General features: G+C 47.9%; 1 protein-coding gene across 3 annotated transcripts; it reads left to right on the forward strand.

Moving 5' to 3' along the window:
• The first annotated feature begins 4,557 nt into the window (after nucleotides 1–4,557).
• DCAF4 (DDB1 and CUL4 associated factor 4) lies at nucleotides 4,558–27,042 on the forward strand. 3 transcript variants are annotated; one of them, XM_024567440.3, is made up of 14 exons: nucleotides 4,558–4,702; nucleotides 10,888–10,984; nucleotides 12,529–12,629; nucleotides 13,049–13,206; nucleotides 13,932–14,014; nucleotides 15,227–15,329; nucleotides 17,237–17,380; nucleotides 18,506–18,555; nucleotides 22,211–22,290; nucleotides 23,480–23,578; nucleotides 23,710–23,807; nucleotides 24,624–24,797; nucleotides 25,165–25,279; nucleotides 26,030–27,042. In XM_024567440.3, the coding sequence occupies exons 2-14, from the start codon at nucleotides 10,896–10,898 to the stop codon at nucleotides 26,221–26,223; spliced, it is 1,488 nt and encodes a 495-aa protein (XP_024423208.2). In that variant the 5' UTR covers nucleotides 4,558–4,702; nucleotides 10,888–10,895; the 3' UTR covers nucleotides 26,224–27,042. The 3 variants fall into 3 exon arrangements, with proteins under 3 accessions (XP_024423208.2, XP_024423209.2, XP_045057263.1); XM_024567441.3 differs by having other exon boundaries at nucleotides 23,483–23,578; XM_045201328.2 differs by lacking the exons at nucleotides 4,558–4,702; nucleotides 10,888–10,984; nucleotides 12,529–12,629; nucleotides 13,049–13,206; nucleotides 13,932–14,014 and having other exon boundaries at nucleotides 15,245–15,329; nucleotides 17,241–17,380.
• Nucleotides 27,043–27,368: the final 326 nt, after the last annotated feature.

Below are 27,368 nucleotides of genomic sequence, written 5' to 3' on the forward strand. Positions count from 1 at the left end.
TCCCCAGTAGGGGGCACGTGAGAGGCAACCACACACTGATGTTTCTCTCCCTCTTTCTCCCTCCCTTCCCCTCTGTCTAAAAATAAATAAAATCTTTTTAAAAATCATGTGCCATCTGATAGGATACAATGAGAACAATGCAGCATCACTTCTATGATTTTCCCGTTGAAGAGGCAGCCTGAATCTAATCATGAGAAAATATCACAAGAAACCAAATCGAGGGTCTGAATTGAGGGACATTCTGTAAGTTAACTGGCCTGTTATGTTCAAAAGAGTTAAGGTCATGAAAATTAAAGACTGAGGAACTGTTCCAGAGTGAAGGAGACTTAAGTGACATAGCTAAATACAACGTGTGATTCTGAACTGGATTCTATTGCCATAAAAATTTTTATTGGGATGATGGGTGACATTTGGGTGGGGCTAAAGATTAAATGGTAGTGGTGTATCAATGTTAATTTCCTAATTTTGTTGGTTATATTGTGGATATGTAGGAGAATGCTCTTGTTTTTAGAAAATACAAATTTAAAGTATTCCAGTGTGAAAGTTCTCTGTACTATAGTTACAATTTTCTTAGTTTGTGACTGTTTTTAAAAGAATTTTTGTTATTTAAAAAATATACAACTAATTCCCCAGCACCTACAACAGGCATGACATTCCAAGTACTCAATAAATATTTGTGGAATGAGTTAATGACTTATTAACACATGCTCAGAAATAAAGGCATCCAAATATTAACAGTGGGTTTTATGGAGGAATGGATTTTACATAGGCAAATTGGGTACTTTTTTTTATTTTGTGCTTTCCTGTTTCTTAAGCTTTCTGCATCGATGATGTATTAACTGTTCAATCGGTGAGCTGCTAACTAGCTAAAAATATTATTTTAGAAGCACCACAAGTCTTATCCCTGAGTTTGTGGGTTCCAACAACTGATGTTATCAGTTACTTAGACCAAATCTTTAAAATCTGCTTTAGTGTACCCAATTACATACAATACCAATACTATATAGGTTCATTATTACTGGGATATAGAACTTCCTGCTGTTTAGAATATTCTTGCGCATTGCCCAGGTTTCCCTCCCTTCCAGAACTACAGCCACTGGGTAGTGAATCAGTCATCAGCCGTAGCGAATGTATAATCATACAAAGGGGGTTGGAGAGCTTTGTGGGATATTTAATTCACATTAGGGAAGGAACTGGAAAATTATTCTGGGTCCAGATTTCCAGTGAATAAGACATTCACATCCTTTGGATACTACCAGGAACACTGACAAATTCTAATTAAAAAGATCCTTTTCCTGGGCTCTGGGTGAACTGTTAGCACATAATGGATATATTAACTTGATTGTTTCCGTGGTATCGATGATATTTTGGATTAGCGTCTCCATGATAGGATTTGACAGGCATGCTACTTCACAGCAACACATTTAGAAAGTCACCTCTTAAAATGGGCAACGTTTGTAGCTGGTTGCTGTCCACAGTAAGTTGATTTGTTTTAATCAACATTGAAGTTTTATGTTTTAGTAGGTAATATATTCACATAGTCAAAATTCAAAAGGCACAATGAAGTATATGGTGAAAAGCTCCCTCATCCCTGTCTCCTGGCCACCCAGGTCCCCTCCCTAAAAATAACCGGAATTATCAGCTTTCGTGTATCAGAGCCTATACATGTGCATGCGCATGCCTGCATGTGCATGGGGGTGCACACACACACCTCACACATTGTGACCCTATATAATACTTCGCATACTGTTCTTCGCCTTGCTTTTTTTTTTTTTCCCAAGAATCTCTCTTGGAGATAATTTTAATGTTTTGAGAATTGATTTGGAGAGAGAGAAACACCGATTTGTTGTTCCACTTATTTTTGCATTCATTGGTTGACTCCTGCATGTGCCCTGACTGGGGATCCAACCTGCAACCTTGGCGTATGGGGATGATGCTCTAACCAACGGAGCTACCTGGCCAGGGCCTTGGAGGTCATTTTACAATATATATCAGTATATAACAGCTTCCTCATTCTTCCCTTTTTTTTTTTAGCACATGGTACTCCACTGAATGAATGCACCATCATTTTTTAAACTAGTCTCCTAATAAGAAACATGAAGATGGCTTCCAAACTTTTACTATTATACAACGTTTCATATTCCTAAGTCATGTTATGCATAAGCAAATATATTTTGGGGATGAATTCTTAGCAGTGTAATTGCTAGGTAAAAGGTATGTGCATCTTTCATGAATATTAATATATTGCCAAATTGTCTCCCGCAGAGAGTATACGAGAGCCTGAATACTAACAAGATTCTGGAGCTGGCCTATCTGGTTATGCAAAAAGTCATAATTTTAAACTCCATTTTCCTCATTTGAGTCAGGCTGAGCATCCTTTCCTGTTCACTTCCTTTTCTGTATAGTTGGTATAGCCACTATAGCTCATGTTTCTATTCAGTTTATTTGTAGGAGCACTTTACATATAGGAAACTTAGCCCTTCTTGGTGATATGACTTGCAGATTTTAGATATGACTTGTAGATATGACTTGTAGGTGACAGTAGTAGCGCCTACCTCACAATGTGGTTGTAATTAAAAGGATGAATACATGGAAAAGGCTTAGAAAATATGCAGCACATGACAAGGACTAGAAAAGTATTGTTTATATTTTTATGTAGTCAAATTTAATGTTGATTCACTTTAGGTGTCATTTCAAAGAAAAAGTTTTACTTGCCTTGGCTTTCAATTCTGGAAATGAAAATATTTTTTAAAAAGAATTATTTTAACTCTGGCTGGTAACAAGCACCATTTAGATACCAAGCCATCACAACAACTTGATTATTATCCTCATTTTACCTAGGAGGAAACAGGTTCAGAAATGCCAAATGATTTGCCCAAGGCCCAATTTCCTTTGTGCATTGATTTGCAAATGTTCTTTAATCCTTTTTCCCAGTGTGCTCCGTTGCAGGTCCCCAAGGCATATCTGGTGCCTACCGCATTGTTCTTTCAATAGAACCCCCTGGGCTGGCTATTTGCCATTCATTCACTCAGCAAGCCCACAGCCAACTCAGCTTTTGACTTCCTATGGTGACCCCAGCTCTTAGAATCCAGTTTGACTCCTCCCACGGAGTTCAAGTTTGGCAGGAATGTCTCCCATCTACCCCTCCCTTCTATCCCAGCTGCCACCACTCTGGTCCTGCTCGGACTACCTTTCACAGGGACTGTTGCTGCGATAAGCTCCTAATGAGTGTCTTAGCTGACTTCCACAATCTTCCCTCTACAATCTTGTCTCCAGTGCTGCCCAGGAGATTTCCCCAACTCTCAAACCTTCAGAGGCTCCCTTGGCCTGTCCCTTTCCCTGACATTTGATTTGACCCAACATACCTTGCTGGTTTTGCTTCCAAGCCTCCCCTCCCAACCAGCTAAAAGGAATGCCTCACAATTCCTTGAACAAGCTTTCTCATTCCAGTCAGGTTGTTGGTTCAGTTTAAGATTTCTCTCTATGCCTTCTTTCAGGCTACTCAAGCTTCATAAAGTCCTTTATTCTGAACATCTCTCATTCTTCTCCCCACCCCACACCCTGCATTGTTTGTAAATTCCTGGAGGGAGGAAATCCCACCTTCTTTGTTGTTGATCAAACTAATTTCACACACAAGTACAGTTGATAAAGCCTACAACCTAATTTCCAATGGGTGTAGCCATGCAGATTAACAGGGCACGTGGTGCAACAGGCCCATTTGTGGCGGAAACCAACCCTGGCCTATTTGAACCCAGCATTCTTCACAAAACTGTCACCTCTGGTCAAGTGCCCATCACAGGCTTCCAGTTTTCCTTTTAGAAGATCTGATGGCTGTCAGCAGATACCCGCAAAAGGCACAGCACAGAGAATATTCTGAAAATATTGGTTGTATGAACAAACTTTGCGCTGGAAAGAACATCAGAACTTTAGGTCCACTTCCTTGTTTCAACATAAGAAATCAAGGCACAGAAAGGGAAGAGACTCACCCTAGGTCACACAGCAAGTAGGAAACGACTACTAGACCTAGAAAAGAGGTCTCCTGACTGCAGTTCCGGGCGAGCCCCGCTGCACCTTGGAGCCACGCAGACCTAGGGTAAGCAGCCTCAGCTACCTGAGGTCACTACCGAAAACATCACCTGTTCACCCGTGCCTTTGTCTCTCTTAGAGCGGCCTTCGCCCTTCCCACAACACAATCTTTCCTCCTCCCTAAATCTCGGTTTCGAAGACAGTAGCCCAGAGCGGCGAGAAAACTTCTACAGGCTGCTCAAGGGAACAGAGAAGGTAGCCTATATTGGCGAGGATACCTTCAGCTCCGGAGGAAGAAGCAAAGGAGCGTCAGGGTTTCGAACGCAAACTCCAGCCCACCCAGGCCCCGCCCCCTGGGGCCCCTGGACCCGCCCCCAAATGCGCCTGGCCCAAACAGGCCTGCGGACCTGCGGCCTCGTCGCCAGGCTTGGGCGGAGCCGAATCCCCAATCCCCGCCCTCTCCGTAGGGTCCACCCCATTGGCGTGGACAGTCAGAAGCCACGTCCAATGACAAGGAAGGGGAGGCCGTCATGGCCCTATCCGCTGCGAAAGCACAAAAGCCGACGCAACTAACTTGCGGACGCTACATTTTGGTCTTTCCGGGTCCTTCCAAGCTTCGCCACTACTTCTGCCGTTCGTGGGCGGGAGGGAGAGCCGGAGAGGACCCAGTAGTCGAGTAAGTTTTTGCCGGCTGGGGCGACTTTTGGTGGCGGTCCAGAGGCTGCCACAGCTACCCGGACAGAGCTCGGGGTGGGACGGGGGCGTGGGGGGAAGGGGCGGGGAGGAGCCGAGCACGTGGATCGCCGGCCTGATCGTGGCGTGGGTGGAAAGCTGGGCCGGCCAGCTCTGGATGTGCGGAATTCGTGGGCGCGAGGAGCCCGGTTTGTCCTGCCGGTCGGTTCTGCAGCCGCACACACGGCGGGAGGGGGACCCTGAGTGTCACCGCTCAGTGTCTGACCCGAAGGAGCGTTTTTTCTTAATTATGATGCTGTAGGTGTCACCAACACCTGCCAGTGATTGGACTGTGGGCCCAGAAAGTTTAGGTTGTGGCTGGCTTTTTCTGACAGATCAGCATAACAACTAATGCAGGTTGAGCGCTTACGGACTGCTAGGAACTGTGTTGATTTCTTTACGGTCATTAGCTAAGTTTTGGGCACACCGGCCCTGTGAGGTAGATAGTACCTTTGTCAGACACAGTAAGAGGCCCAGTGAGATTGTCACTTGCCTAAGGTAACGCACTAAGTAATAAGCGTGGAGCCCCGGATTAGTGTTAGCGGGGAAAGCCACGTTTTCCACACCAGTACCTCCCTGTCCAGGAAGCCTCCTGTTTCCCCAGTTTATCTCAGAAACCATGATACCCTCTTCCCCTGGATGGGCGTGGAGCGTTTACAGATACTGTCTTGTGAATCAGACAGCCAGAAGGAAAGAAAACACGTGACAGCTTCCTGGAGAAAACAAAATTCCAAAGCCCCAAACTCTAGTGTTAAATAACAGTGAAAATTGTAGTCGAGGCGTGTCCTGTGGGTGGGTCACCAAGCCCAGGAGCCAGGCCAGCAGGGGCACAGTACTTAGCCCTCTAAGCCCGTTTCCTCATTTGTAGAATTTATAAAAATAGCCACTCAGGGTGGGCACGGAAATTGCCTTGTGGAGGCCGTTTTGTATTTGGCTTCACCAACTGGTGGCATCGGCTTTGCCAGGTTACAGCCCAGTCGTCTCTATCATCTTAATTTTTAGTTGTTGGATATTTAGGATGTTTCTCACTTTAAATGTTACAGTACTGCTGTAATAATTCTTTTTTGTTTTTGAGATAATTCACCTTTTGAAAGTGTGCAGTTGGATGGGTTTTGTAGTATAGTTGAGCTTGTGAGACCATCACATGGTATCTCGTATTCCAGAACATTTTCATCACCCCAAAAAGAAACCCCATGGCCGCAGTGTATCGCAGGCATTGTGGGGCAGTGGTGTTGGGCTCTAGTCCCCAGCCCAGTGTTAGGCAGGATGTTGGGGCCCTGCTGTCCAGGCTGCTCCACCTGAGGGCTTGGGTAGGGCAAGTAGAGTCTCTAGCTCACCTTGAATTTCAGCCTTAGGCAAGTTCTGGACCTACCTGTCAGGGCTAGAGCAAGAGGGCCCGGAGGTGTGCAGGTTCCAGAAAGGAGACTGACTGCAACCCAGACCCCGCAGGCCTCGAGGCCCTTAGAGCCAGGACTTTTTCTGGGCCTGCACCTTCTGGTTTTTTCAGCGGTGCTCAGAATGGGGTCTTGGGGCAGGGGGAGGGACAGTTTATCCAGGAAACTGCGAGATGTGCAAAACAAAAGCATTTTGGAATGCGGAGCCAAATCTTTGCAGCTCCTGAGCAGAAAACTGCCAGACTGCAGGCAAAGCCAACTTCTGGGTGAACCGAGACTCATGAGCAGGTTTCTGCAGAGACCCCAAATTTGAAGCAGGTCCTGAAAAAGTGCTCAGAGGTTTGCCAAACTTCAGGATTATTGACAAGTGGAGGTTGAAAGACTTGCAGCCAGAAGAGTTGAACCTTTGAAAGTTCCTTGGAATCATTGTAAAAATGACATGGGATGACCTCAGAGCAACATTAACAGTAAGGAATGGAGCAGCCAAGCAGTTAGCTGAATTAGATAGAAAGGACAAGTCAGCAAACTGGTAGACGTGTTGTTTCATGGGCGGAAACCAGTTACAGAGAGCTACAGTGGATGCTACCCAAACAACTCTCATCTGAAGGAAACTATTGGCAGTTTTGAAAAGCAGATAATAAAGGACATAAAGGTTTTATTTTGAGAATTTATCACTATTGAAATGCTGTTCACAGCAAGGCTTTAGAGGTATACTCTGCTGTCTTCCAAAATATACAAATTATTGATGAGGAAGATTTAGAGGTTTTTAGGAGCTCTAGGTATCTACCAGTGTATCTATCTTGTATAGATATTATAAGAGCAAATTCAAATTTGCCTTTTTAGAGATGGTTGTCAGCTAAGAATAAAATTGTATTTGGAGCAGGACAGGTATATCCACCTGTCAACTAAGAAAGGACCCAACAGCCCTGGCTGGTGTGGCTCCGTGGATTGAGGGCCAGCCTGCAGACCGAAAGGTTGCCAGTGACTCCCAGTCAGGGCACATGCCTCTGACTGGGCCAGGTCCCCAGTTGGGGGTGTGCAAGAGACAGCCAGTTGATGTTCTCTTGCACATCGATGTTTCTCTTCCTTTCTCTCTTCTCCCCCCCTAAAAATAAATAAACAAAGTAAAATACAAAGAAAGGATCAACAAGCAGAAGGTGAAGAGTTAGACATTAAAGAAGAAGAAAATTAATTTTCCTAAGTACACTACTCATTTCCCTTTTCATCTTAAAATGACTGAGAATCCAGGGTTAATATCACACACTCAGGCATTTCCACCTCCTACCTAGTTATGTGTGAACTTTTTGTGAGAGCCCTCCCTCCACCCTTTGGACTTCAGGGTACTTCATGTTAATGCCCTGTATCTGGCTGGGAGTGTTATTACAGGTTGTAGGTAGATAATAAGAACTATTGGGTTGGCCACAAAGTCTATATGGTTTTTTCCATAAAACAAAAGACACACTTTTCCTTTCCACCATAACCTTATCGATTTGGATGTTTTGAGTATGTTGACTATCTCCCATGTGGTAGAACATTGATTGTTCTCAATGTCTCGATTTGATTGCTATCAACTTCAACTGGTCTACTGGACTGTGGAGCATCATCCAGCAAGAAATCTCCAGCATGAAACTTCGCAAACCACTTTTGACATATTCAGTCAGTCAGGGCACCTTCTCCACACACTACCCAAATCTTTTTTGTGTGTGTTTCAGTTGCATTTTTACCTTTCTTGAAATAATAAAGCATAATATGCTGAAGATGTTGTTTATTTTCTTCCATCTTCAGCATTAAAATGGCTACACAAAAATTCACCAATTTTGATGTTTTTTTTTTAACACCCTGACATTACAGCTGTCACAATACAATGTAACAAAATTGTTTCAAATGAAGTTAAAGACAACTAAGTGCTACTAGAGCCATCTTACAGGGAAAAAAACCCCAAAAGAACTTTTGGCCAACCCAATAAAAGATCTGTTAATTCCACTTAGCTTCTTTTAGGTTTTTTTAAAAAGATTTTTAAAGATATTTATTTATTTATTTATTTATTTGGGAGAGGGGAAGGGAGGGAGAAAAAGAAACATTGATTTGTGAGAGATACATCAATGGGCCCCCACTGGAGACCTAGCCTGCAACCGAGGCATGTGTCCTTGACTGGGATCTGAGTTGGCGACCTTTTGGTTCCCAGGCCAGCACTCAGTCCACTGAGCCAGGACAGCTTCTTCTAGGTTGACTCCTTACCTAGTCATTCTGATTAAATACAAATTCTATTTCATGAAACTTTAAGGAAAAGACAAGTTTTCCTTTTTTACACTTTTACTGAAACCAAGTATCATCAGTTGATCTGTTAAATTACCTTTCAACCGTGTGTAACCAAACAGAATAAAGGAAATATGACAGCAACATGACTGTGTTTTACAAATGCATAAAACATACATTTTAGTTTAAATAAAAGTCACATTAATCTGCTTATGGTTTTAAAACAAAACTGCTATGTGTTAAAGTATTATATATAGTACTACAGCTTTTAGAAAGCAAATAATCTGGTGAAGCAAGTAATGTTGTCCAAGAAAACATAAACAAGTACACAGGGAATATCATAAATCATTTAAAATTCTATAAAAATTCTACCAAGCTACCACCTAGTTAATAAAAAGGTATAACCTTTTTCCTTACTCTTATTCCTGCAAGTATAAAGCAGTCAGCATTTATCAGCTCATTTGGGATAACTGGAAAGAACAATTCTTCATAACAGAGAAATGGATTTTCAAGGAGGTTAAAAAGAAAAAAAAAGACCTTTGTACCAGTTAGTCACTCCTCATTCTCTACCTCCTCTACCCCACCCAGTCCCAGCCCCTCCCTGTAGAACACTGCCATGTGTGTCTGTCAGTGTGTGTATGTCTGTCAGTATGTGTGTCTCTCTGTGTGTGCGTCTGTCAGTGTGTGTGTATTTGCGGGTTCTGGGGATTTCATGTACAGTGTGCCGTACAGTTTTGTGTCCTACTTGTTTTTCTTAGCGTATGTTTTCAAGGGTCACCATGTTGTGTCATGTATCAGCAGTTCATTCTTTTTGTGGCCAACTAAAAATGGATGTGCCACATTTTTTTGTGCATTCATCAACTGATGGACATGCGGGCTGTTTCCACTTGCAGGCAGTTATGAATAATGCTGCTGTGAATGCTCCTGTCACAATTTTTGCACAGCCATATATATGTGTTCATTTCTGTTGGGTTTTTCTGGGTCACATGGTAACTCTATTTGCACCTTTTGAGGAATTGCAAAACTTTCCAAGGTGGCGAGGGCATTTTACATTCCCACCAGCCAATCAAGAAATTCATTACAGAATTTGTGAAATGTTTGATTGAGTACTATGTACTCACTAAATTTTTCTTCCTTTTGTTTGTATCAAAATAACCCCAACGTATAACCATAGGTTGACACAGAAGTGGTTTAGTAAATGCTGAATTCTGGAATGTAGGTCCAGACCTCTGGCGTTCTGTTTGATGTTTACAGGTTCTCGGCCCTCAAAAGTAGAAGTTGGGAAATAAAGGCAAATAGATTTCTAATCAATTCTTCACTTGCATTCAGCCTCAGAAGTTTTTTTCTAATTTTATTAATGATATTTGGATATGGTTTTAAAATGTGTTCGGTAAGATGTCATCAGTGTCTCCAGTGAGTGGAGAAAAAAAAATCACCAGGTGTTGAGAAAGCCTGAAACTGAACAGCAACTGGTCCATGGACCATAGTTCAGTCTTTTTAAAAACTAATGTGATTCCCATTGTGAAAACTTGTGATATTTTGATGATTGAGTGACAGATTCCGGCTATATAAGGTAAGATTTTTAAAAGCCACTTGAAATAGTTTTGGTAATACTGGTGTCACTAAGAAGTGCTTTCATCTCATTCCTGTTTCAAAACAAAACAAAACATGTGCACAGCCTTCTGTTTGACCGCTTTAGTACTTCAGAAGCTAAAAACACACTTTAGGCCTGGCTGGTGTGGCTCAGTGGATTGAGCATGGGCTGCGAATCAAAGGGTCGCCAGTTCAATTCCCAGTCAGGTCATGTGCCGGGGTTGTGGGCCAGGTCCCCAGTGAGGGCCTCGTGAAAAGCAACCACACATTGATGTTTCTCTCCCTCTCTTTCTCCCTCCCTTCCCCTCTCTCTAAATAAATAAAATTTTAAAAAGTAAATAAAAACACTCTTTAGAAAGCATATTGAGAAGTCATACGCGCTGGCCCCCCTGGTTAATTACGTTCACAATTTTCCCTGCTCAATTCTAAAACTGCAGGAGGAAATGTTCACTATTAACTGTTCTCTGCAAACAGGATGTGTGTAGACTGAAAGAAAAACTACGTGCTCTGGTGTTACCTGGTAAGGAAAAGAAAGAAGACAAACTAAGAGCGTTCTGCCAGGCTCAAACTGTTGTCTTAAAGTAATGCCGGGAGTCTGTCACTACCTCACCCAGTGACCCAGGGAACCGAGGGTCACAGGTTGTCAGGCCAACTGTGAGGGGGGAGAAGTGGCCACAGACGCCCTGGAACCCATCAGTGTCTCCACCTGGAGGTCAGCCCTTTACAGGAGAGGCTTGGCGTGGCAGCGTCGACGGTCACCCGGGTCGGGTCTGGTCTGGTTCTGAGTATGAAGGAACAAACCATCAAGAAGCTAGCAGAAGAGAAAAGTGCGCACACACACACACACACACACTTGTATGTAATTTTCTTTCTTTTTCTTATCTAGGAGCAGAAATGCATAAAAGCAGCTGGAAAAGCAGAAGACCGGGAAGAAGGAGCCAGCGGCAGAACCCTAGGTTCCGACAGCACAGTTCGAGCGAGAGGCAAGTGCGGTTCCCCAGGTTCCCCCAGTGCCGTTCCAGTTCTCCCGTCACCAGGCACCCTCTGCGCTCCCCACAAGCTCCCGGGGGATATTGCTGCTGGGGGCCAGCCTGCTGGCCACACTCCGAGTAGTGAGCAGATGTGGCCATGCTCTTTTTTTCAGAGTGACCGTGACTTTGGGCCAGAGCGTTAGCCATAGGCTAGGATTAGACATTATCTGATACAACGGCAGGAGAAGCGTTTCTCCATTTTATAGACTCTCTCTCTCCCTCTCGTCTTTTTTTTCATCTAATTAAAATAGCTTTCTGGAAATGTAGAATAGCTTCCTTGTACAATACTCCCCTTATGATGTCCGCGATAACATACATAAAGCCCCCCGTGGGCTGCCTGGCTCTGAACAGGCCCTCCGTCCGTGGTGGGCCTCGTGAGGTGCAGAATAAAACACTCTAAGCCCAAGTCCCAGACTTGACCGATGCTATCAAAGATCAGGACGGTGCCCAGTGCTTGTACGTTTTGGAAGGAGAACCATGGGTACTTTCTGGGTCTCAGGCCTTCCCACGAGAGCACAGTGTGCAGTGAAATGTGATCAGCTTTGGCAGAGTCGCATGGAAACGTGGACAGCCGCCTCCTGGCTCCACGTGGAAAGAATGGCGCAGCAGTTTTGAACTAGCAGTCCTTGGACTAGAAACGTAGACATTTGTCAGGACACGCAACCCTTCCTTTCTACCGCTGCCGACCACAGATGAGCTGCCTCAGGAAGCTCAGGGCCGTGAGAAGGGGGAATGAATTTTCTCTGAAACCATGCGTAGTTAGTGTTTATAGGCAAAAGAGAAAGCTCTTTTATTCCTTCAACCTAGTTTTGCAGTTTGCACTCCTTTTAGTGTGCGGATAGAGGAGAAGTTCTTGATTAAAAGAGTGAGTATTTTATCAGGATTCTAAAATTAGGTCTTTTGCTATATATCATTATACCCTTCAGCTTATAATTGCTATTAAAGCTGCTCCTAGCTTTGCAGAATGAGTGTCTAAGCCGTGGCTCTGTCCCAGTCTTCCTGAGCAAATCTCCTCTGGGCCCTGAACCCCAGTTTCCCCATCTGTAAGGTTCAGTAGCCAAGTACAGTTTCAACTCTTTGTGCTGCTGAATGCAATGAGGAATGAAATTCACCTGACCTTTTAACTGCTGCTGAGCTGACAAATGAGTCCAGCTGGTAGAATTCTTACTGGCAAAGATTTCTGTTCTCCTTTTCATCTGGAAAATTCCCCTAGACTTCACGAAATGCTCAAGCGCAGAGATAACAAAAAGGAATTACTGGGACATGCATCTGCTTAAGGATGAGAAACGAGACCTTGCCCCAGCTTTGGTGTATCTGTAGTAAAGTAAACTACTTGAAAGAAAAGCGGGGTCAGTGCTCCCCAGTAGTCAAAGGTCAGAGGGTCAGGGGTGAAGCCTGTGGAACTCCCTGACCTGCCCTCTGCCAGGACCCCACAGTCGCAGAATGACTGGGTTTCAAGCCTTTCGCTGCAAGTTACTATGACCTTGTGTCAACAGGTGTAACCCCAGGACACAGCAAAGCCCGCCGGATTCTGACCACGACGAGGAGGAGGTCCCCTCGACCTCGTCCAGCACAGCCGGGAGTTCCTCTGTGCCAGGTGAGGCAGTCTGCTGGGGAGGACTCTGGCCCTGCCTACAGGGAAGGGCAAAACCTAGTCCTGCCTCGTCAGTTGGTTACGTCTGCTCTGGCCGCCCTTCCTCCTCAGCCTGCTGTGCCTTCACTCACACGTGGGTGTCCTCCATGTGTGCCACCAGCTCGTCCTGAGCTCAGCGGAAATTCTGGGGGCAAACGCAGACACTAAAGGAACTGTGTTTACGTCAGGAACTGTGATCCTGAGGCAAAGAGCTCTCCCCAGGACTGAACTGGGCCCAGGAAGGTGACTGGCAATGTCAGCTCACCTCTGGCCCCTTAGAAGAGACAGGCAGCTGTGAGGGGTGGGGCACAGGCCACTGGGCTTCTTTCTAGGTGGGTCAGGTCACAGTGCTTTCAGTGGGATTTTATTTCTTTTGACTAAAGATCTACCGGGGTACTACTTTGACCCTGAAAAGAATCGATACTTCCGCTTGCTCCCGGGACACAACAATTGCAACCCCCTCACGAGGGAGAGCATCCAGCAGAAGGAGATGGAGCACAAAAGGCTGCAGCTGCTGGAGGAAGAGGATAAGCAGAAAAAGGTGGGCCCCCCACTCCCGAGGCTGCCCTGGTCCCTGCAGTCCGCCAGCCCCCATCTGCTGCTGAAAGCAGGTGCCTGTTAAATGCCCCGTGACACTCAGCCTCGTGCACTTCAGGGAGTGTGATGCTGAGTTTTCCCAGCAGAAAGCTGATGAAGAGAGTAAGACCAAGCAAGCAATCTCTTCCCACTCCGCTTTCCCTATTTGCAAAGTCTCAGCAGTAATTCTAACAGTTTGTCCTTCCCTTGGAGAATCTGGAAAAGCAGCGTGATACTGTTTCAGTACCTGTGTATTTTAAATGGAAAACCAGGGTGTATGGTTTGGATATGAGGGTTTCTGGTATCCCTTCTGGAGATTAGACATCAGGACATTTTGATGGTTATGGGGGGCAGCAGAACGAAAAATCCGGGCCGCGGGGTCACCATAGGTCAAGTGGAAGGCACGATGCAGACACGAGTGTCCAGGGCCATTCCCGCACTCACTGGTTTGGGCGTCTTCTCCCCAGATGTAAATTGATTGGAGGGTTTGCACAGGGGCCTTGAGCAGACCTTCCAGCTCACACATTCTTTCTTGTGATGCGCTTTTCTCTTGCCAAGGAGAATGCCAGATTTATACGCATGTAAATTCTGCCAACTTAGTACCTGTTTCTTCATTGCATCCTATGGAACTAAAGATATTCTCTGTTATTTCACAACATAAAACTTCACCGAATCTTTTTTCCCCCCCAGAAAATAACCAGGATGGGATTCAATGCCTATTCCTTGCTACAAAAAAGCAAGCTGGGTTTTCTCAATGTCCCCAGTTATTGCCGGTAAGTCGGTGCCTCGTTATGTTTTCTTCAGGAGTATCCTTTTTCTGTTTTTTATTTCCATGGTCTGAGAATCCAGTTAGGAGATCACATAGCTGCTTTGTGAGGAGTCTTCACAGTTGAGGGGCTGCAGCTCACCACCTGCCTTCTGCTGCTAAAACCAGCGCTGAGGGGGAGTCGGTTTCCCCCTAGAGCAAGGGCTCGAGACAGGAGGCCGCGGAGACAGGACAAGGGGCCTAGGCAGAGAATTGGGGCAGAAATTTCTCAGGATGCTTTCTCTATTACTCGTAAATTGTCTTTAGTTTAGTAGTAGGTCTTATAACTTCAATCCTGTGAGAGTTCTGCCTTCTTTTCTCCTTATCTAGTTAAGTTGTCACCAAAAATGGAACATTAGATAGATGTATACATACTAAACTATCTAAATACTTGTGATCCCTGATATAATTGTAACTAAAACCCTGTGAGATGGGTTGATACCTCCCCCAGTTTCTAGAAGAAGAGACTGAGGCTCAGAGTGGAGAGATTTTTCTCAGGGTGAAGTTAGAAAGAGTGGGAGCTGTCTGCCTCCCAACGCCTGGACCCCTAGCCCCTATGTGTGCTGCCCCCGCTGTGTGTGGGTGGGTGAAGCAGCAACATGAGTTCGGGTGGCTTATATGGGACACGACTCTCATATCTCGGAGCAGGGCCACCTCCATGTGGGCCAGCCATGCAGGAGGTAGGAGCCAGGGCAGGTGGGAAAATGCCTCTCCTTTATTTCCCTAAAGAGTTAAAGATCTGGTTGAAAAGATTGGTTCTTCACTGCAAAGCACACTCTGTCCTTTGTGGAGAGGTGGCAGGAGGCGCAGAGGACGGGGCAGTGGGAGGGCGGCCGCGTGCCTGTGCTCTTCTCATCCACAGTGCGCCCTTCGGCGTGTTTCGTTTCTCCAGCACCTCCTCTGCGTCTCCAGAGAGTTGCACCAGGTGATCCAGAAACGGATTCCTCTGCTTCTGACTTTCTTTAACCCTGTAAATGGGCCACCTGTTTCTTTGCTTGAGTTCTAAAATTGAATTTATTTGGGGGTCTTGCTCATTTCCATTGCTGAGAAATGATATGGAGAGAACCAACTAGGGGAGATGGTCTTCAGGGTATGGGGCGGGGCAGAACCCCTGAACCTTCCCCATGGGTATCTAGGTGTGGTGCCCACGCCCTCCCTGCCCCTCTCTCTCCCTCTGCAGTTTAGCCCACGAGCTGCGAGTGAGCTGCATGCAGAGGAAGAAGGTTCAGATCCACAGCTCGGATCCCTCCGCTTTGGCAAGCGACCGATTTAACCTCATACTGGTGAGTGGGAGGGAGCCGTATGTGGTGCGGAGGGTATTGCTGCCGCCCCGACACCTCATGCCTTAGCATCGGCTCCCATCAAGCGTGGCTGTGTAGATGCCAGTTGATAGGAGCCCGTGTTTGCTAGGTTTCTATAGTCTTTAACAAGCACCCACTGGCTACCCATTGGCAGGTGCCAAGCTGGCAGGGCAGGCCATGGTGACCATTGTCACCCTACTACAGCTCTGTCATTTGACATGAAAGCCAGGGCCCACCTTGCATTGACTGAGAGCCATCACAAAGTAACTTTCCCTCGGGTGCATTGTAAACACATCCAAAAGGGACAGCGTGTTCCGGGAGCTTGTAACCTTCCCTACCCTGGGCAGGATTGGGTGCCAGCCCTAAGGCTCCAGTGCCCTCTAGCAGCAGCATGTTACACCCTTGCTTGCTGTTCGGACCTGAGTAGCAGGGGCCTCTAGGCCTGTGACCCTGGATCTGTACCTCCCACTTCATGACGCTATTTGCAGGGAGCAGAAAGTTTTCTCTTTGGATTAGACCTGGGCTGGAAGGCAGGGCTAACTACCTCAGTCCAGGGGCCATGGAAATGTTGGCACAGGGTCCACTAGAAATGGAAGGAGCCAAACTGCTCAGCTAGACTGGGGCTCGAGGCCACAGTAGAGCTTGGCCTGCACAGCAAGCCCTGCCCTTCCTGGAGGCCTGGGGAAAGCCGAGGAGAGTGAGGGACACAAAACAGAGCCTCAGCCTGACAATCTGCTCACAGGGTGGGGGGTGAAGCTACAGAGCTGACCCTTGACATCTCGCCCCAGGAGGCCTCTGTGGCAGAGCCCTTCCTCATAAGGGGTGTCAGTGGCCAGGACTCACATCTCCTGTGGCTTTACTCCCTATGTGTGTTTGGGGGTTCAGTTTGACCTGAATACTTTCTTGCAGTTGTTTCCCCTCAGGAGCCCCTTCCCTGGGGTTCTTCAGTAAACCAGGTGGGGGTGGGGGAGTTGTTCCTGGGGTTTTCAGTAAACTGGGGCAGAGCTCACGCTGCATGCGATGCTTAGTATATCCCCCCCCCCGCCCCCCCCCCCCCCCCCCCCCCCGAGTCCCCTCGACCTCACACATTGTCTCACACAAGCTGGGAGCTGCCCCCGGAAGGCCTGCCCCATCCTGCAGCATTACCCCGACTGGCTGGCTGGTGTGGTCAGACAGCTGGGAAGGGTGGTTTGCCACCAGGACCCGTTTTTCAGATCTGACTCCAGTCGCTGGTAATGACGCTTCAGGAACATAACTTTTCTTCCTGGCACACTCGCAAAGTGAGTGCAGTTTCGCCAGCTAAATATAGATAAAAACACAGAGATACAGTTTTTGCTCTGAAATAATTATTAACCACATTGGTAAATGAAAAAAAAATTTTTTAAATGACCCACATCCCAATGTAGTCTTTTCTGTAGTGATTTTTTTCGGTACAATGCCTTTTTTTAACCTGGTGCTAATCGTGGTGCCTGTGTGATGGGAATGCGATTTTGTCTGCTCCTTTCACCTCTTGATACTTTCAACTGTCCACGTTGTTGTGTGGCTTTCACGGTGGCTACGTTCTCTGTCACCACGTGTCTCCTCTGAACAGTTCCTCTCCATGGACATCAGGACTCTTCCAAACAGTTCTGAGTGGGGTGACCGTGCAGACGTCCGACTTCCTGGCCACACCTCTCAGTGCGGTCCTCATCCCTGCTGCTGAACTGTGAGACCAGACGCCGGTTGGCTTTGCCCAACTGTGGCTACTCCAAGTAGGGGCCTTTTAGGTCACTTCCATGCTTCATGGACGGGACCTCTCACCTGGTGAAAATGCAGAGCACGGGGCTGTCAGAGACAGGCAGGTGGGCTGAGGCCTGCGAGGTCACCTACAATCCACTTTTCCCTTCCAGGCAGATACCAACAGTGACCGGCTCTTCACAGTGAATGATGTCAAAGTCGGAGGCTCCAAGTATGGCATCATCAGCCTGCATGGTCTAAAGACCCCCACACTCAGGGTGCACATGCACGAGAACCTCTACTTCACCAACCGGAAGGTACTCCGCCCTTCCCTTCAGCCTTACAGCCCGCTGCGCCTTTGCACCCAGGGCACTGCAGTGGTTAGCCAGATTCAGGGTTGGGGAGAGAACTTTGTGAAGAAGGCAGTGCCTGGTTACCTCGTTTTCCCAAGGGGGAAATGGAATTTTAGATCCTGAGAATCCACAGAAGCAGAAAGGGGCCACAGAAGTTTCTTGTCTTGGAAGAGAAAGGAATTTAGATGTGGGAAGACTTGAAGTAATGCTTCTTTAACTGGTTGTAAGGAGGATAGAGTTGATTTGAAGGAGCCCACACCAAGGACATCATTCCTGGGAGGCGGGCTGCAGGAACCTGGGTGGGGGGTCCTTCCTGTGCATCAGGACGACGTGTCAGTCACTCAGCCAGGCTGTGGCTGACACTGAGGTTCACATAAATATAAGGAGTTTGATGTCTAAGGGGCAACTTTTATTTACTTATTTTTTTTTAAGATTTTATTCATTTATATTTAGAAAGAGGGGAAGGTAGAGAGAAAGAGGGAGAGAAGCATCGAACGGTTGTCTCACACGCCCGCAACCAGGCACCTGGCCTGCAACCCAGGCATGTGCCCTAACCGGGAATCAAACCTGTAACCTTTCAGTTTGTGGGGCGAAGTACAGCCCACTGAATCACACCAGTCAGGGCCTGAGGGGAAACTTTTAAATTGCAGTGGGATGAGAGCTGCATCTGTAAGAAGCTATGACTCTCTGTTCTGTTGGGAGATGAGCCCCAAGATAGATACAGGTTGAAAACAGTTTCTGGGCGGAGAGAGATACAGTATGCCTTCAGAGTCAGGTTTCTTCCCTGCCATTGAAGAGAAGTCAGCCTCGCCCTGGAGGGTACACCGATGTCTCACTGTGAGGGCCACGCTGGTAATGGACTAAGGCCTGAGGCTGCCTCCTCCCTGGTCTTTAAGGCCCTATGTGCTGGGGCAGGAAGCTTCCCTGTTCTCAAAATGCTTGCTCCAGCCCCTTTTTAAGGAGCAAGACCTGAAGAAGTCACATGTCTATCCCCACACAAGTGATTCTACGAGAAAGCATTTGTCTATTTCTCTCCATCAACTGGCAGTCAGACCAATCTTTCCGTCTCGCTGTGTGCTTCCTCACCAGGTGAACTCTGTGTGCTGGGCCTCGCTGAATCACTTGGATTCTCACATTCTGTATCTTTTGGCAGATGAAGAGGTTTGGTGGGCAGGCCACGCCCTGACATGGAAGGGCATCTGTGGGTTTGTGAAGTGGCATCCTAGTGGTCAGAGGTCTGGGCCGTTCTGCACGTACTCTCACCCTTTCAGAAAGAGCAGTGCATGTGGGTGGCAAACCAGGATTCCCATGCTGCCCAGGGAAGTAGCTGAGGTCCTGGGGTGACTCTGAGGTCACCGTGTGCCATACACTGATCTGGAACGTGAGGGCTAGTGCGTTAGCAGAGGAATAAAGCAGAAAGGAGCAGTAAACAGTAAAATCTTGGGAAGGAACCCCAGGTCCTCCTGAAGGAGAGGTAGGAGTCGAGCAGCAGCGGTCCCAGGGTGGGGTGAGCTTCCTGGGGGAGACGGGGGGCAGGCACCAGAGGAAGGGGGTCCCTTTGGCGTGGGGCATGGGTCTGCAGGCTCTGGCACAGGGTCCCTGCCAGAGGTGGCTTCCTTCAGAGCACTGTTCGTTCTACTCTCCGCCTTCCCAGAGAGCCAGCAGGGCGTTCTCAGGATGGTGGGGCCCTTCCTCTGGGGACCCCGGGTGCCTTGATGCCCAGGACAGCTGTCCATCATGTATTTCAGGGAAGAGTATTGTTTGACCCAAAGCCACAGCCACGTGTTAATGAGTCTTCTTGGTTCATTTCCATATTAAATGAGTTCTTAGAACTATGACCACCGGTACCAAACACCTACGTCATGTGTTGCTGTGAGGTTGACAGTTGACATCTGTGAATGCACTTAGCACAGCGCTTGGCACGTTACGGGTCCCCAGCAAATGATGGCTGAATCAGAACCTATTCTTAAAATTTATTCCACAGTACTGTTTCAGAGGGGGTTAAGGCCTAAATTAGAGATCTTATTATAAATTTTACGTGAAACAAAACTGTGTATTTGGTAAATTGAAAGTTTTATGTGACTGGTTTTGGGGTCCTTTGGGATGATGGGACTACGTGTTACTGTGATGGGGTTATCAGAGGACAGAAAAAAACAAGCCTTGAGGACAAGAAAACAATAACCTCACGCTCATTTTTTATTTTAAAACGGTATGGTATTTTTTTCTTTTTTTTTCCTAATTGATTTTTTTTTTTTTGAATGGGAGAGAGAGAGAAACATCGATATGTTGTTCCACTTATTTATACATTCATTGGTTGATTCTTGTATGTGCCCTGACTGGGGATCAAACCCGCAGCCCTGGTGCATCGGGACAACACTCTTAACCAACTGAGCTAGCCAGCCAGGGCCAAAACAGTATTTTTTTCATGTTTCTGAAGGCTAAGGAGAAGATAGAAATCCATATAACTGGTTTTAAAGAGTATAAAGAGTATGGTCTTTTGTAGCTGGATCAGCGGCTGGCCCTCTGGTGGTCATTTCAGGTAATCTTCAGGCTTTTGTGCATCCACCGCTTCTGCTAAAAGAACATGGAACTTTCTCTCTCCCTTTACCAGAATGGTACCTGTTCAGACCTGCATTCGGCATTTTCCCCCAGGGAGTGGTGGAAGGTCAGACCGAGTTCTTTTCTACACTTACTGGGCTCTTTGTTAACCTGTGTTGAAGGATGAACTCTACAGTACTGGCCCTGTAAGGGCCCAACATTTGACTGTAACGTGGGCTTCAGCCACAGCACTCGAAAGTGCACACGTGTAAGGACTTTCTCCCATGTCCTGCCCTCTACGCTACAGGCACTTAACATGGGACCTGCCGCCCAAGGCAGCGTGACACCCACTGTCCAGAATGTTGCCTGATTGCTTCGCAGATACTTACACTTTTTGACAAGGGGGGGTGGGGTGTTCATTCCACCAGCGTCTGTTGAGCATATACAATCCCTGTGCAAAGTGCTGGAGACGGGCAGCTCTACGGGTGACCAGTCTGGGCAGTGATGTCTGCGGGGGCAGCTGGACACAGGAGGGATGCAGGGATTGGGGCGGCCTTCCTGGAGGTGGTCCCCACATGGGAAGGAGGGACCAGAGTTCCATCAGAAGAAGGAGGCAAGAGAGAGTATGGCACACTGGGCAGTGGTGTTTGGTATTCGTGGTCTCTGGCTGAGCAGGGCCTCGCGAGACTGCGTCCACAGGGATGTGGGATGCCAATGGAAGATCGTGGTCGTGGAGGCATTTCTCACACAGGCTGGAGAGGGTGAGGCCTCAGACAGAAGGCTGCTGCAGGATGAAGCGGGCACTGGAGAGGGAGGGAGTGATAAGCAGGGGTGGAGGAGAGGCACGAGGCTAAGAGGCTTGGGGTCATCTAGGCCGCAGAATGTCGGTGACGGGACGAAGTCCAAGGATGGTACTCCAAGGGAGTGGGGGTGCGGAGACCAAGGAGGACTGTGTAGTTACAAATTGTGCTGCCTGACCACGGGGCAGGACTGCAGAGTGTCCGTCAGATTTAGAAACCAGGGCTCATTGGAGACCTTGGTGAGGAACTGGCTGGAAAGGTGTCATACCCGGATTTCAGTGGGTTGACGAGTGAAAGAACGGCAATGAGTGCGGGTAAACATAGGTTCCTGTAGGGAGAAGTTTGGCTGTGAAGGGCAAGGGAGAGGAGCCAGATCAGCCAGAAGACAGTGCAATAGAAAGGTAGGCAAAGAATAGGAGACAATTCAGAAAGGAAACTCAAATGACTATAATCAGAAGAATCAGTACAGCCAGTTGGAGTCAGGGAAATGCAGATTTAAATAATGAGTGGTCACTTCATGCTCATTCACATCAGCACACATTTTCAAGTCTGGCAGCGCCAAGATGTGGCGGATGTGGAGAACGGGGAACACTGCCGTGGAAGTGAACTGAAGTGACCACTTTAAACTGAAGGGGCAGGAACCTTGCAACCCCACAGTTCCGCTCGAGGGGCAGACATCAGAGCAGAGTCTCCAGACTGCAGGTCGTGACCCGTCGGGCCATCGAGTCAATTTGTGAGCAGCACTTATAAAATGAGGTAGACTAGAAAATACCAGTTTCATACTTAGGGCAAGTGTTTTGTAAAACTCTCCTTTCAACTGTGCGTGTGTATGTAGCCCGAGTAGTGTGCAGTTGAACTCTGACCCTGGGCTTGAGAAGTTCTGCCTTGGGAAAGCCTCCGACATGTGGGAGTGGGAGACAGGAAGGCACTCATCCCAGCAGCAGAGCAGAAAGAAAGGAAAAGCCACCGAAGTGCCCAGCCGCAGGAGATGGATAAATAAATTGTGGTGTGTTTATACAGAGAATGGTGCCAGTGAAGGAAGTGGGACCACGAGCATCAGCACGGACGGGCCTAGAAGACAGTGGAGATTGCAAACTTGTAGAGGATACCCTTCGTGATACCATTTATGTATGTTTTTAGAACGTTAGCTGCTCTTTACATTGCTCGTGGACAGATACACGTCGTGGAAATATAACATGGCCTAATAGTGATTAGTGATTGTTCACTAGTGATTGTTCCTGGGTGAGGGAGAATTGGGCTGGGGAGGGGCCAAAGGTGTTTAACTGTATCTGTGACCTTTTTTCCTTTAAAAAGAAACTGCAACTAAATACCGAAAATGTAAACATGTTAAGTCTGGCTTTACGGGAGTTATTTTTGTAATTTCTTAAAGGGTACCGATACTCATCCTCCTCCCAGAGGAGACCTTGTACCTGACTGACCTTAACAGCTTTCCCAGGCTCTGCCTCATGGGGATCGCCGAGACGCCAGGCTGTGCCACGCTGCTCCCGGCGTCACTCTTCGTCAGTAGTCATCCAGGTACCGGGTCCTTTTTGTGAAATAAGGGGGTGCTGTGACAGAGGTCTCTGTCTTCCGCCTCCAAGAAGCTGGAGCCAACACCACCATAAGCTCCTCAGCGAAGGCTTGGACACGAGGGGTGGGAACCAGAGGCTCTGTGAACCCGTCAGAGCTCACAGGGTGGGGACTGTCCGCAGAAGCACCTGTGGGGCGTCCTCCAGCCTGACCCCATGTACGTAGTAGAAGCATGTGCATCTTTACACGTTTCCTCCTTTCGGGTCATTTCAGGAGCCAGAACAGTTAGCAACAACTCAAAATACTTGTTTGAGGTGCCTGTACAGATCATGTCCGAAAGCGACCAGCCGGTGCTCTCTGGGATACTTACCTTCTCTCTGGCTGAAGGCAGTTCAGAATTCCGGGCTTCTCTCTGGCAGCATTCTGAATATGAAGTTTCTAGTCTTTCAGAGAATTAGGGTCAATTAGACAAGGCTCAGGCCTCTAAGAGTACAGGCTCCAGGCCGACCTGGCACAAATCCCAACGTGAACAGACTGCTTAACCTCGGTGAAGTGAAGATAATACCTCCCCGTCAGGTGTCGTGGAGGATTAAATGAGGTTGCAGACACTTAGCCCAGTGCACATGTCCGTGCACAGCTGGTTTATGCGGCAGATATGAGGAAGCCGGGGCCAGGAGAAGTGCAGGGTTTGCCTCACAGAACTAACCCGCAGTGGCAGAAGTCAGGATAGGGGTTCTGTTTTGGGAGGGTACTGAAAAATCCTGTTTCTTAATCTGGGCGGTGTCTCTATTTACTTCGTGATAATCTTTTTAACTGTACACTTGCGATTTGTATCCTCTGTGTATGTTTTATCAGTAAGGGTTTATTTTTTAAAATGTTTTGCTTGAGGCCACACGTCTAATAGGGTGACCTGGGACTGAAGCCCTCTTATCTGTGACGCCATACTGCCTCTCTGGTAGCTGGTAATATTTTAAATGTTTCTACTAGGGTGTCAGGAAAGATTTATATATTCACTCTCAGAATAACCACTTTGGAACTGGGGACCCCAGCTGAGTGCCTTGGTTTTTTGCTACCACAAAGCCCAGAATGGAGCCAAGGTATAGACTCCCGCGAGCAGCTGTCGCTGGAGGTTCCCAGATCTGGTGGTCACTGTCCCTAGAGGGCAGCCATGCTTGACATTTGCTGCCTTTCTCAGCAGGGGACCGACCTGGCATGCTCTGCAGTTTCCGGATCCCTGGGGCCTGGTCCTGTGCGTGGTCCATGAACATCCAGGCCAATAACTGCTTCAGTACAGGTGAGCCGTGGCCGCCACCCCAGGCTCTCAGAGGAAAGGATTTCTCAGACCTTCAGTGCCCCTGTCCAGCAGTCCCTCGCCCCAGACTACAAGTGACATTTGTCTCTACACCCCATTTCTGCCTCTGTCAGGCTTGTCCCGGTGGGTCCTAGTGACCAACGTGGTAACGGGACACCGGCTGTCATTTGGGACCAGCAGTGACGTTTTGGCCCAGCAGTTTGCTGTCATGGTAGGTTGGGTCGGGAATATGAAGTTTCCCAAGAGTAGAAATTTTGCTGGATTGAAATTGGATTCCCGGGTGGCATTTGGTCCTCCTCCCCCTTTTACGGGGGCAACAGGGCAGCGGAAAGGATTAACGGGTTATTTGGAGGGGTCTGCACTAGTGAAAGGTGGCTGATCCAGAAAGGCCTTGTCAAACTGGCTTTAAACAACTTCCTGTTTAAATGAGCTGTTAGCAATTCTTAAGTAGCACTTGGACTAGCCAATAGGACAGTTTTGTTAATGTATAAATTAAGTCCCAGTTCATAGCATCAAATAGTTTCATACACAGCTTCCAAGTTACACATTTTATAAATCTAAAAATCGAAATTTTAGTCATTAATACATTTTGAAGATGTGTCCCACAGAAAACGCCAGCTCTCTTTAAACTGGAGGAGGGAGTGTGCCGACCCGTTTCCAGCAGTCGGCACAAAGTTCATTGATTGTGGTTTCTTTGGCCATCCTCTTCTCTGTTTGGGACCCCCTGCCATACTGGGACCTCTGACCTCTCCTGCTCCATACTCCTCACCCCGGCTTCTCAGAACAGCCTTGATGGAGACAGGGCACCATCACCTGGGCTTCAGAGGGAGGCCTAAGAGGCCAGTGCAGCCAGTGGGGAGGACCCCAGGGACACATGGGGTCCAGTTCTTTTTCCCTTTCACAAGGAACCCTTCCAACTCCACTGAGGCTCAAACTCTGACCCAGAAGGGCTGAGACGGGCGGGGGGTGTTCTGGAGGGCACACCCCTCCCACCCTTGGAGGTACCAAGCTGTCCCTCTTTCCATAGACTCCTTTGCTGTTTAATGGCTGTCGCTCCGGGGAGATCTTTGCCATTGATATGCGTTGTCGAAACCAGGGCAAGAACTGGAAGGCCACCCGCCTGTTCCACGACTCAGCAGTGACATCTGTGCAGATCCTCCAAGAAGAGCAGTGCCTGATGGCATCTGACATGGCTGGAACGGTAGGGTAGCACTGACTTTCTCAGGCCACCAGAGCCAGTGGCCCAGTGGTCTTGTCAGGTGGAAGGATTCTGCAGAAGAGACCCTCATGCCAGACAGCAGCATGGAAAGGCAGCTAAAGGGCAGGCGAGCTGTGAGCTGTGCAGGGCAGCTGCTCTGTTGCCCACGCGGAGCCCAGTCCAGTTTAGACAGCCATGAAGCTGGTTCTGGTGCTTTTGATGGACTCAAGGCCTCAGGCATTTGAGACTTAGCTTTTCCTAACCTGAAGAGGCCCTTGAAGACCACCTCGTCCTCCCTGGCTTCTATGCCTGAGGTTCCCCAGTGTGCCTGCTGACCCCCCTTAGTGGCCCCTTGTGCTTCTGCCTACAGATCAAGCTGTGGGACCTGAGGACCACTAAGTGTGTAAAGCAGTACGGAGGTCACGTGAACGAGTACGCCCTCCTGCCCCTACATGTGCACGAAGAGGAAGGAATCATGGTGGCAGGTACTGAGGCAGGGAAGATTCTGGTCATCAAATTCTGTCCCTAGGGCCCCCAGCATCTTCAGCAGTAGAGGGAGAAATTACTCTCAAACAGAGCAGGGTAAAGGGTTCTGGGCTGTTGGGGTTGGGGAGACTGGAGGGGACACAGAGTTGGACATTAGTAGGCAGCAGTTTAAAGATTTTATTTATTTTTATAGAGAAGGAAGGGAGGGAGAAAGAAAGGGAGAGAGACATCAATGTGTGGGAGAAACATCAATCAGTTGCACCTCACACTCCCCCAACTGGGGGCCTGGCCTGCAACCCAGGCACGAGCCCTGACTGGGAATCGAACCGGCGACCCTTTGGTTCACTCAATCCACTGAGCCACACCAGCCAGGGTGGTAAGCAGCAGTTTAAACATCCACCCGTTGGAGAGCCCTTTGTTCCCACATCAGTGGACAAGCATCATTTCGGTAACAGTCCAGTTACGTGCAATAAAACACAGCAGCTTGGGAGACCTGGTTGTAGGGTTACATCTATTCACTGGGTCAGCATTCAGTGTGACCTTATCCCATTGAGCAACTTCTGTGGAAAAGCTTGAGTTCCCTGTCCCTTGTACTTGCATTTCCACCAGAGAGAAAAGAAATCAAGGTCATTGTAAAGGAACTGAGGCTGGTCCCTTTAACACCATCCCTGTGAATCCAGGTCCACATGCACACAAGTTCTCTGCATTCGCTCACTAACCTGCCATGTGTCTTCTTCCCTCCCTCTCAGTGGGCCAGGACTGCTACACGAGAATCTGGAGCCTCCACGATGCCCAGCTGCTCAGAACCATACCCTCCCCACACCCCACCTCCAGGACCAACATTCCCAGTGTGGCCTTCTCATCTCGGCTCGGGGGCTTCCGTGGGGCGCCGGGGCTGCTCATGGCCGTCCAGCAGGACCTGTACTGTTTCTCCTACAGCTAATTCTGCAGGGAGCGGCCTGGTGGACTGTGGATTTGACTTAAGGGAGTAAAAAGTAGCCATACTTCTGCCATAATCGCTGCTTCCAATGAAGGCATTTTAAATGGATGCTGTGTGTACACGGACCCCATCCATCCAGCTGCTGCAGAGAAAGAAGGTGCTATGTGTTACATGGAGACACTTTACTAAAGTTAAGTTGTGGGCTCAGAGAGCTTAAAAGTCCTTTTCATAAAAGGTACCTATTTCCTTTTGTTGAATTCCTTAGACTAGTCCCTCCCCCACCCGCTTTTATAAAAAGGAAAAAATACCTTAGAATTCTAAGGGCTGAAGGTTGGCAATAACGAAAAGCTTTTTTCACCAAAAGCCCTTTCAAGAAGCCAAGCGATGAGACTGAGTGAGACCGTCAGGGTGGCCAGGGTACAGAGACATCATCTGTACATGCGAAAGCCCGCTGGAGAGGAGGAAGAGGGGGTCGTTTGAGTTCCTAGAGCAAGATTTAAGGCTGGAGTTTGGAATCATCAAATGAGCCTTCTTATACTATCAGGAGGTCTTTGGGATTCTTTCATTATCACTCACAGGCATTGAACAGAAGGATGGATCTTTTCAGGCTTTTTGTTGAGGCATCTTCCACAATGTTAGGAAGAGCATCTCCTGTTTCCCTCTCAGTCAGTGACTTGAATGTCAGATTCAAGGGCCCCATCTCAAAGAAAATTGGCTTTGACTTTTTACAATCTAAGAGAAGCAGTTTGTGAGATGTTTATACCAAGTGTTAAAGAGCTGTCTTCCTACCAAACAATAAACTGAAAGAACCGTGGGATGGTACATTGATTTTAATGATTCAGATCACGATGCTTGGCTGCTGTAGGAACAGACCAGCTGCGGTAATGTCAACTTAAACCTTGGGTGAGGGAAAAAAAAAAGGGTAGACACTTGGACTGGCCTTAATGGCTTTGCTGGGGAGCTTCCGTTTGCCCCTCCAGACCCACCTGTGTGCCCTCTTCACCTGCTGTGTGTTCCCCAAGCTGACCTCTGGACTACCTCAGTGGCTCTCTAGCCCCTGTGGGTTCAGCCAGTGGACACACCAGTAGCAGAGCAGAGGCAGGGGAGCAAGGCGGGACTGTAGTCCCCGGCTTACCTCCTGCTGGGCT

The sequence above is a fragment of the Desmodus rotundus genome, chromosome 7 (genome assembly GCF_022682495.2).
Source record: "Desmodus rotundus isolate HL8 chromosome 7, HLdesRot8A.1, whole genome shotgun sequence".
NCBI lineage: Eukaryota > Metazoa > Chordata > Mammalia > Chiroptera > Phyllostomidae > Desmodus > Desmodus rotundus.